The sequence below is a fragment of the Rhizopus delemar genome, genomic scaffold (genome assembly GCF_000149305.1).
Source record: "Rhizopus delemar RA 99-880 supercont3.7 genomic scaffold, whole genome shotgun sequence".
Lineage (NCBI taxonomy): Eukaryota > Fungi > Mucoromycota > Mucoromycetes > Mucorales > Rhizopodaceae > Rhizopus > Rhizopus delemar.
The window spans coordinates 2,664,229-2,679,608 of NW_027137833.1; the positions used below are offsets into that span (position 1 = coordinate 2,664,229).

At 33.6% G+C, this 15,380-nt stretch overlaps 6 protein-coding genes and 1 non-coding gene across 7 annotated transcripts; 3 read left to right on the forward strand and 4 right to left on the reverse strand.

Moving 5' to 3' along the window:
• Nucleotides 1-1,058: 1,058 nt before the first annotated feature.
• Nucleotides 1,059-1,699, reverse strand: RO3G_10223 (uncharacterized protein; the record flags this gene model as incomplete). The annotated part of the gene is made up of 3 exons (XM_067664808.1): nt 1,059-1,106; nt 1,214-1,342; nt 1,580-1,699. The coding sequence occupies 3 exons, from the start codon at nt 1,697-1,699 to the stop codon at nt 1,059-1,061; spliced, it is 297 nt and encodes a 98-aa protein (XP_067520909.1).
• A 327-nt stretch (nt 1,700-2,026) lies between these two features.
• RO3G_10224 (uncharacterized protein) lies at nt 2,027-2,902 on the reverse strand (the record flags this gene model as incomplete). The annotated part of the gene is made up of 2 exons (XM_067664809.1): nt 2,027-2,569; nt 2,684-2,902. 2 exons carry the CDS (start codon nt 2,900-2,902, stop codon nt 2,027-2,029), a joined length of 762 nt encoding a protein of 253 aa, XP_067520910.1.
• An 888-nt stretch (nt 2,903-3,790) lies between these two features.
• On the reverse strand, nt 3,791-4,903 carry RO3G_10225 (uncharacterized protein; the record flags this gene model as incomplete). Its single annotated transcript, XM_067664810.1, has 1 exon — nt 3,791-4,903. The coding sequence occupies one exon, from the start codon at nt 4,901-4,903 to the stop codon at nt 3,791-3,793; it is 1,113 nt and encodes a 370-aa protein (XP_067520911.1).
• An 822-nt stretch (nt 4,904-5,725) lies between these two features.
• On the reverse strand, nt 5,726-5,798 carry RO3G_19114. The gene has a single exon. It is a non-coding gene; the product is annotated as a tRNA-Arg (tRNA).
• Nucleotides 5,799-6,463: 665 nt separating this feature from the next.
• Nucleotides 6,464-7,417, forward strand: RO3G_10226 (uncharacterized protein; the record flags this gene model as incomplete). The annotated part of the gene is made up of 2 exons (XM_067664811.1): nt 6,464-6,682; nt 6,797-7,417. The coding sequence occupies 2 exons, from the start codon at nt 6,464-6,466 to the stop codon at nt 7,415-7,417; spliced, it is 840 nt and encodes a 279-aa protein (XP_067520912.1).
• A 3,116-nt stretch (nt 7,418-10,533) lies between these two features.
• Nucleotides 10,534-10,848, forward strand: RO3G_10227 (uncharacterized protein; the record flags this gene model as incomplete). Its single annotated transcript, XM_067664812.1, has 2 exons — nt 10,534-10,627; nt 10,658-10,848. The coding sequence occupies 2 exons, from the start codon at nt 10,534-10,536 to the stop codon at nt 10,846-10,848; spliced, it is 285 nt and encodes a 94-aa protein (XP_067520913.1).
• Nucleotides 10,849-13,732: 2,884 nt separating this feature from the next.
• On the forward strand, nt 13,733-14,514 carry RO3G_10228 (uncharacterized protein; the record flags this gene model as incomplete). Its single annotated transcript, XM_067664813.1, has 2 exons — nt 13,733-14,331; nt 14,496-14,514. The coding sequence occupies 2 exons, from the start codon at nt 13,733-13,735 to the stop codon at nt 14,512-14,514; spliced, it is 618 nt and encodes a 205-aa protein (XP_067520914.1).
• Nucleotides 14,515-15,380: the final 866 nt, after the last annotated feature.

The following is a 15,380-nucleotide window of genomic DNA, read 5'->3' on the forward strand; positions in this document are numbered from 1 at the left end:
ACTGTTAGAACTTGGTATCTCTTTATTAAGTTAAGATAACTAAGATTGAATCTCATTAATTCTACATGTAAAAAGTGAGAGTATTTATAGACATGATACGGATAAAGAATTAGGACAGATTTATGATCAATTCGACAGAATAGATGATTACTATTTCTAATTATTAGTTTAGCCTGTTCCTAGCTTGTATTGTCAATTATGCTATTGGGATGGTTTCAGATAACTCTGGATGTAGGACTATTTAGGAGACGGTACGGATGAATATAAAATCCTCTAGTTCCGTGATTGGATATTATGGCTAATAATAATATCTCAGTTAGGATAAATGTTTGCGTGACTTAATGATGATCCGGTAAGTAATTGTCATTCCTTATTCAACATGCTCATATCATCAATAAACTATATTACAACCACGCCATACATTTGACTGTGTGAAGTTAATATGAATAAAGCCTAATATAAAAATCTAATCAAAGTCTTTTATTGATCTGTGCTGGGAATAATGTTATAAATGATTCCAAAGTTATGTCAACATATTATTTAGGATCATATGAGATTCCTTTTACTAAAATAAAGTGACTATAATCTTGTGTATCCTTAACAGACGCTTTCCTTTTTAAGGCTCCAGAAGACACTGCACATAATTGTTATCTATGGAGTATGATAGCTGTCAGGTATACTTTAGTTAGTCAGGATTTATCATAAATTATGCAGAATTATTGCGGTATTTCCAGTTGAGCTTGTTTACGTTGAATGTTAACTATTGTACCTAGATAACCAAGTATTACTGTTTGACAACGCGCCGCTTCATTCTTTTTTTAACAACGAAGTACAAGCAAACGTCTTTCTATTGGGCCTTACATGCTTGTGTTTCTCTTTAATACAACTTCTTTATTGGCTTGTTGCCTTTTCGAAATACTTCCTTATTCGTCTGTTGCTCTTTAGCAATGCTTCCTTATTGGCTTATTATGGCTATATTTAGCTTTGGATGATTTACATTAGGAAATAAAATAGGTTTAAAATACGGTATTATTGGTTAAAAATGTAGTTTTATTCATTTATTTTGGGGCTTTATTGCCATATTGATTATATGTTATTGGCTCATTCTAGTATTACAAAAGGGTAGGGGAGGGAAGGAGAAAGAGCAGGGGATCCATAGAAGCGATGAAACAAAAAATTTTATTTAAAAAAAAATTGTGGAAAATGCACTTACCTTTACCATAGAAGCAGCAAACAAAAGAGCGTAGTAAATAAAGCCCATAAATAAAAGCGAGCCAGTAGTAACGAGGATCCAAAGCAGTAAGAGATTGGAGACAGCAGGAAACAACAGAAGCCAAAGCGTCTACAGTTGTATAAAATAAAATAACGTGCCACCAAGCTTAAACCTGAAAAATTTTAATTTCGTTTCAAATTTTTTTTTTTGACATCGTGGACATGTTGAGGTGTATTTTTTTTTTTTTTTTAGACATCTCATGACATTTAGTGTAGACATTGCTCATTTCCTGAAATTAGAGGGACTTAATGACGTTTTTTTCTTAAAAAAAAGCCTAGTTTTAATGATATTTATTGTTGACTATACCAAATCTGAAGGCACTCTGACTTTTCTGTGAGACAAATACTTTTTCTCGACAAACTTTTTCACCTCTTGAACAACTTCTCTGCCATCAGTACATCGACTATAAGCTTCAATAAAGCCCATTGATCTCCTAAAATACCTACGTACAGTTGTTGGAATAATTGTTCGAATGTTTTGCAATTTTATACGTTTTGCTTTGTATCTCTGCAGTCAAATACGATAGAGCTACGTACGATATCTCATTAAAAAGCGACAGCTTTCGCATATAGCATATAAAAAGCTAGGGGTCTGGAATTATTTCCATATATAGTAAGACCAAATTGCGTCAAGCATATGCATTCGAACAATTTTTCCAATTGAATCATCTTTTATTTAATACCGTGTATGACCGCCTTTAGCTTTAATAACTGCTCTACAACGAGCTGGCATACTCTTGATATATGCTTGGCATTACTCTTTGGTACAAGAAATACATTCTTTCTCGATTCTAGACCAGAGATCATGCAGTCCTTTATCCCTATCTTCATCTAAGCTCAGCCTCAGCTTTAAATGGTGCCAGAGATGCTCTATAGGATTCAAATCAGGACTTTGAGCAGGCCAACTGAAAGTATGCTCTTCTTTTAACCCATTTTCCTTAAACCAAACATGAGCAAGCTTTGATGTGTGCTTAAGATCACTGTCGTGTTGAAAATAAATAGATTCCTGTTGGTAACCATAGTACTTCAGACTGTCCATCAGTGTAGTTGACAGGATATGAACATAATCGGATGCTTTCATAGTACCATTCTCAATTGCGCAGGCATATCCAGGACCATCCCACGTCATACAACCCCAAAGCAGCACACTGCCAGCTCCTCCTTTGACTGTAAGGTCAAGATGATGAGGCTGCAATTTGTTACCAGGTCGTTTCCAAAAGTACTTACAGCCATCTGAACCCCAAACATTAATCTTGGTCTTATCAGAAAACACTATACGTCTCCAGTCATCTTCTGTCTAATCTTTGTGAGCTTTAGCCCACTTTAGTCTAGCTTCCATGTGACATTTTTTGAGGAGAGGCTTTTTCTTCTTAATTTGGGTATCGAAACCCATACTGTGAAGCATTTTTACTGTACCAAAATAGCCTATCTTGTGACCAATACTGTTTAAATATGGCCATACGCTCTTTGCAGTCTTAAGTGAACCATTTACAAGCTCTCTCTTCAGGTAATTCTTTGTCGTTGAGCTTATAGTAGTCTTTTTACCAGCATGACCTCGAGTACGTTTCGGTGTATACAAGCCCTTGTGCTTGCTCAAAGTGGACGTTAATACTCCTGGAACATGTTCCATGATCTCTGAGTATGATAAACCCTTTTTCAACAGCTACCGGATGCTCTCTTGCTTGCTACGAGATAAAGGATGTACCATGATATAAGGACGTATAGACTGTACGAGATGGAAGGGAAACACCGTAAAACACAGTCTTATTTATATATTTTAAGCTCCGATTAATAGCAAAAGCGTTGTTTCATAATTACATCATTTTGTAATGCTGTATTTGTGATGTCAGAAGCGGCAACGATATCATTATTATAGAATGCATTGAGTTGGAAAAATTGTTCGAATGCATATGCTTGACGCAATTTGGTCTTACTATATATGGAAATAATTCCAGACCCCTAGCTTTTTATATGCTATATGCGAAAGCTGTCGCTTTTTAATGAGATATCGTACGTAGCTCTATCGTATTTGACTGCAGAGATACAAAGCAAAACGTATAAAATTGCAAAACATTCGAACAATTATTCCAACAACTGTATTTGATATCTGGCTCTATTCTTCTGGTTCTTGGTTTATTTGATTTCTCAGTAACCTTGCGTTGAATAGGGAGATCCGTATCCATAACCTCAGTTCGAGTGGCTTGCATTTGTTGTACTGGTGTGGGATTTTTCACTTCTTTGATATGACTTCGTGTAGTGACTTTTCTGGTTATGGTAGGTTTTGCTACTTGTTTTCCTTTTTCTTTGTTTGTGGGTCTAGAATTTGGATAGGGTGTAGTTGTGGCAACGTCAGGAGGTCTTTCTGGTCTGATTGCTGCATAGAGATCCTTTTGTTTACTATTATATTTATCTGTTAATATTGCGTTGAGCTGTTGTTGTTGAAGGTTGTTAATGGGTTTTGTATCTTTTTGGGTGTTCAGTTGACCATTCTTCTGTGAGTTATCAAAAGCAACTGACCCTAATAGTTTTTTGACTTTTTATTTTGTTGATTGTTATGTTGGTTGATGGGTTGATTATTTGGTTGTCGTTGATCCTGACTTGCTGGTTGGTCATATGATCTCCTTTGATTTGACATATAATTTTTGTTGCTGTTATCGTATCGTCCATTGTTGTCGTTATTTCCATATCTTCCAGACCTATTATAATTATTGTTATAACCATTATACCTGTTATTTCTAGTAGGTTGCTGTTGATATTGTTGACTATTAAGCTCTTGGCGAATAGCTTGTTGTATAAGACCAATAAGATCTTGTTGTTGGTTAGGACGTATATGTTGATTTCCAATGTATTGGGCTTGATGCAACTGATTACGGTTTCTTGATGTATCCATTGTTGTCAATTGATTTGTACCATGTGCATTGTTGTAATAGTAATTACTACTAGGTTGAGCATTGTTATAATGTATTTGGTTATATGCTAGTGCTGGCATAGCATGTTCATTTGTGTCAATTAAGTCAATATTGTGGTTTCTTGATGGATGATGTTGATCATAATTTTCATTATGATATATCAAAGCTTGATTGGCGTTCCTTGGTATGAAGGGATTATCAACCATAGCAATCTTTCGAGGTCTATTGGCATTCCACCATCCTTCGGCATGATTGATCCAGTCTTGTAAGTTTTTAGAACTACTCTGTATACAGAACTGTTTGATTTCTCGTAAGAGTCCTGCACGAAATCGGCTTTCGATGACTGCATCATTAGTTATGTTAGCAAGGTCTGCGGCTTCTTTTAGTCTGGCTAAGAATATTTGTGGGTGTTCCTGTTCGCCTTGATACATTTCATTAAATTCTAATTCGTAACTCTGTATCAATTCTGGAGTTATGTAATAATTTTTCAAGAGGTCTACGGCTTGTTCGTAGTTGATTCCAGGTATTCTTTTGAGTATTTCTTTTTCGTAATACACTTTGGCGGCTCCTCTTAGTTGTGCCTTGAGTATAATAAGCTTGCGTGGTTCTTGAGTAATATTATTAATAGCAAAGTAAGATTCCAAACTTTCTACAAAATGACGGAAGTCTTCTCCTTCGTAGCCATGGAAATCAATTAAAGCAGGTCGGTAATTTGCGTTCATATTAGCATTAGCCAACGCGAAGTGTCCATTTATATAAGCCATTTCAGTTTCAGATAGATTTGATAGTTTTTAAAGTTTCGTTTTTGTAAGTTTTTGATGAATTTATAGTGTTGATTGAATTGTTTTAATTTCTGATCGATGTTGTTCGTGTTATATATTTTTCTGTGATTTTTTTGATTTATTTGGTTTATTCCCTCGTAGTGACCACCAAATGTTATTTTAAAGGTTGGCTTGTAGTAAGTGAGTTAAATTGGGTAAAGTTTGCTTGTAGAGCTTGATTTAAGGTAGTGATTGCCTTGTAAGTTGTTGTTTTGTATGGAATTTAAGCAGATGCTTGATAAGTAATGACCACCAGATCTTATGTGTAAGATCAATACGATGTTTCTTGATAAAGGTTAAAGTAGAGTAAAAAGTTTAGGTAAACAGGGACTTTCTTGTTAAAGTTTGTTAATTATTGAGTAGAAATATATGATTTATTTAAACTAACTGACAATTTCTTCATAAAAAGATGGGATATATATATGATAATTTTTTTTTTCTTCTTTTTTTTTTTTTTTTTTTTATTTTTGCGGCTATTGTTATTTCTTTGACAATGGTTGTTAAAATAACTTAAGTTATTTTAACAATCCATGTCGGAGTTGTTTCGTACTTCGTCCAAAAAGAGACCATTCTCACATTGTGATCAGCATTGTTCTCTTGATCTAAAATTTCATCATTTGTGCTACACTACAACACCATTAAAAGAAGAAAAATTACAACAATAAAACGTACGACAAAAGTACGAGATTGACAAAAAGTAACAGACTGTTAGATCAGCTTACATGAGGCTACCAGGGGTCGAACCTGGAATCTCCTGATTCGTAGTCAGACGCCTTATCCATTGGGCCATAGCCCCTCAAGTGATTGAGGTATGTGCTACGCTCACCAGAAAGGCCTCTGTTTTCCAAATGGCCCACTGCAAATAATAGCTAATATTACTCGAATATTAAGAGCTTAATATTGCTAATTTTAAGACCGCTTTTTTTAAAAGTTGATAAAGCACTCAAAAATATAAATTTTGTATCGTAAATGGGCCTTGAATATCACAGTTATACAGTTGTTGGAATAATTGTTCGAATGTTTTGCAATTTTATACGTTTTGCTTTGTATCGCTGCAGTCAGATACGATAGAGCTACGTACGATACCTCATTAAAAAGCGACAGCTTTCGCATATAACATATAAAACGCTAGGGGTCTGGAATTATTTCCATATATAGTAAGACCAAATTGCGTCAAGCATATGCATTCGAACAATTTTTCCAACTCAATGCATTCTATAATGATGATATCGTTGCCGCTTCTGACATCACAAATACAGCATTACGAAATGATGTAATTATGAAACAACGCTTTTGCTATTAATCGGAGCTTAAAATATATAAATAAGGCTGTGTTTTACGGTGTTTCCCTTCCATCTCGTACAGTCTATACGTCCTTATATCATGGTACATCCTTTATCTCGTAGCAAGCAAGAGAGCATCCGGTAGCTGTTGAAAAAGGGTTTATCATACTCAGAGATCATGGAACATGTTCCAGGAGTATTAACGTCCACTTTGAGCAAGCACAAGGGCTTGTATACACCGAAACGTACTCGAGGTCATGCTGGTAAAAAGACTACTATAAGCTCAACGACAAAGAATTACCTGAAGAGAGAGCTTGTAAATGGTTCACTTAAGACTGCAAAGGACATATGGTCATATTTAAACAGTATTGGTCATAAGATAGGCTATTTTGGTACAGTAAAAATGCTTCACAGTATGGGTTTCGATACCCAAATTAAGAAGAAAAAGCCTCTCCTCAAAAAATGTCACATGGAAGCTAGACTAAAGTGGGCTAAAGCTCACAAAGATTAGACAGAAGATGACTGGAGACGTATAGTGCTTTCTGATAAGACCAAGATTAATGTTTGGGGTTCAGATGGCTGTAAGTACTTTTGGAAACGACCTGGTGACAAATTGCAGCCTCATCATCTTGACCTTACAGTCAAAGGAGGAGCTGGCAGTGTGCTGCTTTGGGGTTGTATGACGTGGGATGGTCCTGGATATGGCTGCGCAATTGAGAATGGTACTATGAAAGCATCAGATTATGTTCATATCCTGTCAACTACACTGATGGACAGTCTGAAGTACTATGGTTACCAACAGGAATCTATTTATTTTCAACACGACAGTGATCCTAAGCACACATCAAAGCTTGCTCATGTTTGGTTTAAGGAAAATGGGTTAAAAGAAGAGCATACTTTCAGTTGGCCTGCTCAAAGTCCTGATTTGAATCCTATAGAGCATCTCTGGCACCATTTAAAGCTGAGGCTGAGCTTAGATGAAGGTAGGGCTAAAGGAGTGCATGATCTCTGGTCTAGAATCGAGAAAGAATGGAACTCTTTTACCAAAGAGCAATGCCAAGCATATATCAAGAGTATGCCAGCTCGTTGTAGAGCAGTTATTAAAGCTAAAGGCGGTCATACACGGTATTAAATAAAAGATGATTCAATTGGAAAAATTGTTCGAATGCATATGCTTGACGCAATTTGGTCTTACTATATATGGAAATAATTCCAGACCCCTAGCGTTTTATATGTTATATGCGAAAGCTGTCGCTTTTTAATGAGGTATCGTACGTAGCTCTATCGTATCTGACTGCAGCGATACAAAGCAAAACGTATAAAATTGCAAAACATTCGAACAATTATTCCAACAACTGTATATAGATTTGATTTATAACTTTGAAAGAAATTATTATATATAAAAAACAAAAGTTTATTTTTTACGTCAAGGGGAAGCATGTTAAGGAGGTAAAAATGACTGAAGTTAAAAAAATCCTCCCACTTAGGACTTTAAATTCAGTTTTTTTTTTCTTTTTTTTTTTGTTAAGTTATTTTCTTAGGCAAAATTTCATATTAAAATATTTTAAAGTCAGGGTTACTTTTTTGTGCTTTGAAATTTTTCTTGCTGTATTTTTTTTTTCTTATTTCAAAAGCTTGCTCGTTTTCTATTATAATGCCTAACAAAAATCTTTACATTTGTGTTTGCCCTGAAGTTTGTGCCATCAAGGCTAATGGCTATGATATTGTAAAAAAATCAACTTTTGAACGCCATGAAGTAACTCGACAGTACTCGACAATTTACTCAACGTACCCTGTTCACCATTTACAGTAGGTGGAAAAATGGTCCGGATGCACTACGGCGCAAAAAATCTCCGCATAATGCTAGTTTCATCCATCTATCAGCAAAATAAAAACGCTAAAAATGTCGAATTTAGCGAAATTTTGTTGCCTCTGTAGGCAATATTAACACGAGAACTAGCATATTAATGCTTGGTCTAGCATAATTAAGGCCGAAGAGTTTGAAAACAAGTTCAATATAAGCTCTCAAACACTTTCACACAACAATGTATATTGGATGAGGCAGACTTTAGTCGTTCTGTACATCAGCAGAGTATGGCTACGTTTAAGCATGTATATCCAGTAAAATGGGCAGGTTTATTATTGTATAGGGTAGTATAAATGGACAAATTTAAATGATTTAATAATGCGATGTTTTATTTATTTGATTATATATTCAATAGTGTACATTTTTCATTTAATATGCACTTGAATAAAAAAAAAAGTAATTAAAAAAAATAAAAAAAAGTAGTACAAAAAAGTAATAGAAAAAAGTAATAATAGAAAAAGTAGTAATAAAAAAAAAGGAATAATAAAGAAAAGGAAATAATAAAAGAAAAGGAATAATAAAAGAAAAGGAATAGTAAAAGAAAAGGAATAAAGAATGAACAGAAATAATACATAAGTCATTACTTACCTGACCTCGACATCCCATTCAGTGCAATTCGTTTAGCAGTTTTAATTACATTCAACAACCTTCATTGCAATCTACATTCAACAGGATGATTAATATTTAAATATTTGAAATTTTATTACTATTTACCAAATTATTTTTCTTTTTTCTTTTTATCGTGATGAATAATTGCCTTATACAGCAGCTGTTACTTTTTCTCAAGTCCATGCTCGTATACTCTATAGGGTTTCATAATACTCTATCATCATTGCTGTTATCATTGGTATCATCACAGTCAATTCATACACAATCTTCATTGCAAAATAAAACAAAATATCAAAATCTAATAAATAAAGAACATCAGTTAATAAAAAATAACAAGCAAACAAATTATACCTTTTGTCTTATTCAAACATACTATCTATACAATATGTTTTTAGTCAAAGTTCGATCTATCTGAAGCCGCATAGAGTATAATTTTACCTAATATGAACAGCATACACGATATGAAACCATACACCAAGCACAGTATACAAAAGCAGAGGATGAGTAGTTGCGACAAACCGGTCTACAGTATGATATGATACTGATTATACATCTAGGTTGCACACTACAAAGAGAGTCAGTGAGATGCCAATGTAAGAAACGGAAGTAATTCTATTAATTGTTTATGCGGAGCAAGAGTATACACGTTTAATGTAACCATAACCAAGTTTTCTTTTAATTAGTGAACCATTTGTTAAAAACATCTTGACTAAATCACTCACAATATTTGAAGTAAAAGAATACTAGAGCTTACTATAAGCAAAGATAAAAAAAAATAGTTAAAAAGAATAAAACATTCAACAACTTTATACCCATGCAACAAAATGATTGTTTTTCTTTTGCTTGTAATGAGTTAACTTTTTGGGTTGATTTAGTTTTGGCTATTTTGTTTTCAAGACATGGTGCATATCAGTAATAGTTAAAAGTATCAAAAACTGTTAACAGAGTAGAGTAATGACAAAAACGCAAAAAAAAAAGAAAAAAAAAGAGCCATGAAAAAAAAAAAAAAAAAAAACGCTTTAAAATTCATGCAAGTTTATTTCGTTGAACTAACGTCGTAGGACCAATAACATTGAAGAATAGCAAAGGCAAATAAAAAAAAGAGAAAGATAGTTGACATTACCATTGCGAAGATTTAGTCATGACGAAACAATCCCATATGGTACCCACAATTAAGAATTTAAGGGATGAACATTTCTTTTTTTATTAAAAAGAAAAAAAGCATAGCAAAATAAAAGAAAAATGAGCTTTACTTAACTTTAGCCTAGAGAACAATTGTCTCTAATACCTACAGTTTTATATTGATCTCTTCTTTTTCCATAAGTATTTGCATTTTAGTATTATATTTTCTAAACTAAAGGTTACTTGCTATCTACAAATGTATATTACAAGATATGAACCAATGTTTGTTTACGCCCAATATTAATTCCCACTTTTTTTTGTTTTTTTTTGTTTGTTTGTTTGTTTTTACCTACAATACTCCAGAAATGATAATGCACATGCATTAGATATACGAATCATCTCTAATAATCAGCATGGCTTCATACAGAGCCATTGACTAATTAGGTAGCATTAATCAGCTAAGCCAAATAGACAACCTCAGGAACCATGATCTTAATCTGATTTCTATACTAAATACACAGTATTCTGATAAATTTTAATTTAAATGGTAGTACACTGAGAAGTATACATACCTTTGAGTTATTATTATATGTCTTTCTTTTTCTTTTCTTTTTTTTTTTCTTTACCTTTGTTACAAAATATACTTTCTAATGTCTCAAACCGCTTCTTGTACTTGTAATCTTTGTAAATTCTTTATTGGTGCTACCTTTGCCAAATTGCAGTTACATCAGATATGTGGTGGATGTATGTCGCCCTTTATTTAACAATACAAAGCAGATGAACTGTCACTGAAAATTTCTGTTTCAGAGACTACTTTGTCTGATGATGTTGTTGATAACGATGCTAATATATATGTTGACTTGGAAGTTGGCATGGAAAGTGTGTCTAGCGTTATCATTGAACCTGTTGCTTCATCACTTCATGGCAATAAAAAAATCCAAGTAGTGATTCCTGATCATCATTGAGTTTTCTTAAAAATAAGTCTACATATAATTCCAACATACGTATAGTAATCAAGCCCGCTTTCAGAAAGTTGTAAATGCGATGAAAAATCACAAGCTCGATGTATTTAATGTGTAAATGGCTGAAAAAGATATTGAATGCAAGCATTTTGCTGTGTTAGATGTGGCAAACAACTTGAATGTGTTGAGTTATTCTTATATTCAGCAACAAAGAATAAATTCAAAGTTGTATGGCCATATATGCGTTATGATGACAAAGTTGGTGATAAACATGATGGTATGCATTCCGATCTTTAATGCCTTTTTCTTCATTTCATTGATGCAATCTTCTTCTTTTATTTTTTTATGCTTTTATGCCTACGTCTATGATTTAATAACTTCTTTTTTCACGTTCCTTTTTTTCTAATTACCATCAAATCTTCATCCAAGATATAATCTAATCTTCTCTTATGTATAGCTATACTCATATCAACCACTCTTTGCTTATAACCCAAATAAATTCTATTCATATGTTACTATACTTAAAACTTTTTAAAAGAAACTATTTTTATACCTTTTGTAGCTGTAATAAAAAAGAATCGTTTTCAGAGTTGTTAAACAGAGGTTCAGGTTTTGTATCTGTTAACAAGTTGCACTACAAAATGATATGCTGTTTGACACCTTCCATTATCTCTACAGTTTTACGTTGCTGTTACAGGAATTTACAACCTTATGTCCAATATGCTAATCAAAATAATGTTTTCTTCAGTATGAGTACTGAACTCATATGTTTTTTTTTTTTTTTTTTTTTTTTTTTTTTTTGGGTTCTTTCTACCGTATACACTTTTCTCCACTAGATGCTTCATAAAGCACAAGATTTAATAAAGACTTTACATTTGAGTAGCTCATATCCTATAGACATATGTTAGACACAATATACATCAACAAACGACTACAATTTACCTTTAAAAAAAAGCTAAATCTTGATAAGTAATTGTAAAAGCATGTTATCCAAGTTTCTTCTATAAATCACTAGAATCAAAAGTAAGCATATTTTTCTTTATCACAACGATTTACTTTTACACTTTCACGGAGCCATGTGTTAATCGACTAGCGTATAATTATAATTCAGGATAAAAAAGCAATTTTGGTGGAAAGGGGCAAATAACAAGATTAAGATACAAGATAAATAATAACAATTTAATTGTTAGCAAGTGTTTAGAATAGTGAAAAATAACTATGAGCCGTAAGAATTTCGAAGCAGGATTACATGAAGAAGGAAAAGAAGTACAATCGGAAGTTTTTTGTACTTTTTGAAACACTTGTAAGTTATAACGACGTCATTCCAGAGCATTTGCAAACGCGTTTTTTTTTTTTTATTTTTTTTTGTATTGTTTTTGCAAATTGGATTATTTAATTCATGTAAATGATTAAAACAATTATTGGATCTATTATTCTTTAGCAACAAAACAAATAAGCTCCTTTGGCTTCAATAAACTGAATATAACAGAAAAAATTATACTAATAAAGGACAACCTACTCAAAACAATATTTTTACCGAATGAGGGAGTAATTTATAAATGAATTACTTTATTGTTTATGGCTTAAGCTTGATAATAGCTTATACAGCTCTTTTTTATACCTATTAAGCATTTACTACCTTCAACTTATTTCTCCATATTTACTACAAAACAGTAAAGATCCACAACTATCACAAATCACTGTCAGTTCAATTAATATAAAAAGGCTGTAATGTAACTCGACTAGTCAAAGTATAATGAAGCAGCACTACATTTGGATACAAAGGAAAGTTACGGCAATCAAAACATGTCTTGTTTAAATTTGCTGAAATAAATAAAACTAATGTTACAGGCACACTACTAACTCTTCGACATAATGCTTACATGTCTTCTTTTTCACAATTTAAGCTTCCTTTAAAAACATGTCAGCTGGAGCACAAGATGTAAAAGTGATTTAGGATACGACAGTTGACAGTAGCATAAAAAACATGATCTTCGTTTTTTTCTTTTACATTTTTGGCCGTGATTGAGTTATATGTTGTCTCTTTTTTTGTTGTTGTAAATTATCTATTCTAAAAACGATCGCAAAATATAGCTTAAGAAAGAAACAAAAAAGAAAGTTGCAGAGCGTCTTTTTAAAAAAAAAATAAAAAATTGCATATAATCTACTTTCTTTGCGATTGCTTAAAGAAACTAATGAATAGGGATCTCTTTACGACCATTACAGTCATCATGCACAAAAATTCAGGCTGTTTAATATTGCTTCGTTTCGTCTTTTAATAGCATAACTCAGGTTGTGTATAGTTTAAAACGTGATTTCACCAAGTAGATCCACCCTATTTCAGTATTTACATGCCAAAAAAAAAAGAGTAGCAATAAAAAAGACTGAAGCGTTTTAAAAAAAATGCGGAGAACAACTTAAAAAAAATGGCAAAAAATATGCTGGAACTAGCATAAAAGACGCTTGAGCAAGCGTACGGGTGCTTCAACTCGTGTTCTTCTGCGCCGTAGTGATGTTTTTATAATATTCACAAATATTACTGTATCTTTACCAAATCTCAATCAAATGAAACGAAACAAACATTATTTTGAAGAGAAAACATGACTTTATTTGTAGTAAAAATTTGATACGTCACACAAAATTTCAAAGAGAGCCACAGGAGATCAAACATTTAAGCAACATCCGGATCATTTTTCCGGGTGCCCCATAGAATTTTAATTTCCCAGATTGTTCAATGCTGCTGACTCAAAAGCCGTCACATTCGTTTTAGATGATTAATAACGCATTAGATTTATGTTAATAATCAAAAAAATATAGAAACCTACATTTTTTTGCTGATTTAGCATACTTTCTTCTTCTTTCGTTATTATTGCTGTTTTATATAAACATGGTTCGCTCTTTGCCTTTGGATGTACAAAATAACATCAAGTCCTTACTCAAATCTGGTCACCCTTACTCATCAATCATAGAACGAGTGCCTGGAGTCAAGAAAAGCACCATCAGTGACTATAAGCGAAGATGGTTTCCAAACATGAGGCCCCTTAACTCAGGCCGTAAGTCCGAAATTGCTGCTACTACCAAGCCCTACATCAGACGGTCAGTCATAACAGGTAAATTAAAGACCGGGAAGGATGTACAACGATATTTATGTGATATTGGATGCGTAATTGGCTACTCTGCTTGCTTAAAACTTTTAAAATCGATGGGATTCCAGGCCCGTATCAAGAAGCACAAGCCGTTTTTAAAGGCTATTCATATGAAAAAGCGACTTGCATGGGCCAACGCCCACAAGGATTGGACAAAAGATGATTGGCGTCGTATGATATTCTCAGACGAGACTAAGGTAAACGTTTGGGGATCAGACGGTGTGAAGTACTACTGGAAGAGACCAGATGACAAGCTTCGATTCCACCATCTTGACTTGACTGTAAAAGGAGGTGGAGGCAACGTTATGATGTGGGGATGTATTACATACGATGGTCCTGGGTACGCTTGTCGTATTTATGATGGAACAATGAAGAAAGAGGATTATGTACATACAGTGGCTCACAAAATTGTACAAGTGTTTTGCATTTTTTGCTTCAGTAGGATTTATCGGCACTAAAACGATAAATAAACAGCAGCATGTTATACATCATTCGAAAGTATAGCGTCTTGGCTTTCTGTTAATATTATTTAGTCGGCGATAAAATCAATTTTGATGGAGTTATAGCCGCTTACAAATGCCGACTACACTTGTACAATTTTGGGACCGTTTCAAATACAGTGGGTCAAAATACCTCACAAACGTATGATGATTTTTACTTATTTTTGATGTAATTCCATGAGAAATTGGCTCAATCATTTCAAATTTGAAATATAAAGTCATCCATATGTATGCTACTGTGTACCAAAAATTTAAACTCAGATAATTAGCTGAGATCTATTAGGAGACAGATACTTAAGCTCGGTCTATTTGTGAGGTATTTTGACTTTATTAATATCTAGTTGATCCGCCCTTTTCAGCAATGACATCTTGTATTCTTTCTGGCATACTGTCAATATACTTCAAGCATTGATCCTTAGTAAAGGAATTCCACTCTTTTTCCACTCTCTGCCACAGTTCGTGCATGCTTTTTGCTCTATTTTCGTACATACTTAGCTTCAGCTTAAGATGGTGCCATATATGCTCGATTGGATTCAAATCAGGACTTTGGGATGGCCAGTCATCAATATAACACATACTGTTATCTTCCATATACTGTTTTGTTGAATTTGATCGGTGTTTTGGGTCGTTGTCATGCTGAAAAATGGATGATTTCCAATCTAGGCCATAGTACCCGAGTGTGTCTTTAAGGCTTGTACCAAGGATTTCTTGGTACACCTCTGAATTCATGGTGCCATCATAGGTCTGACATGTGTATTCAGATCCCTCCCTGAGATACACAGGCGCATCACGAGATCCCTCCTACAAGCACTCAAAGACAGCACTCGGGGTATCTATGACCTACGATAGGAAATCATCCATTCTTCAGCATGACAACGACCCAAAACAC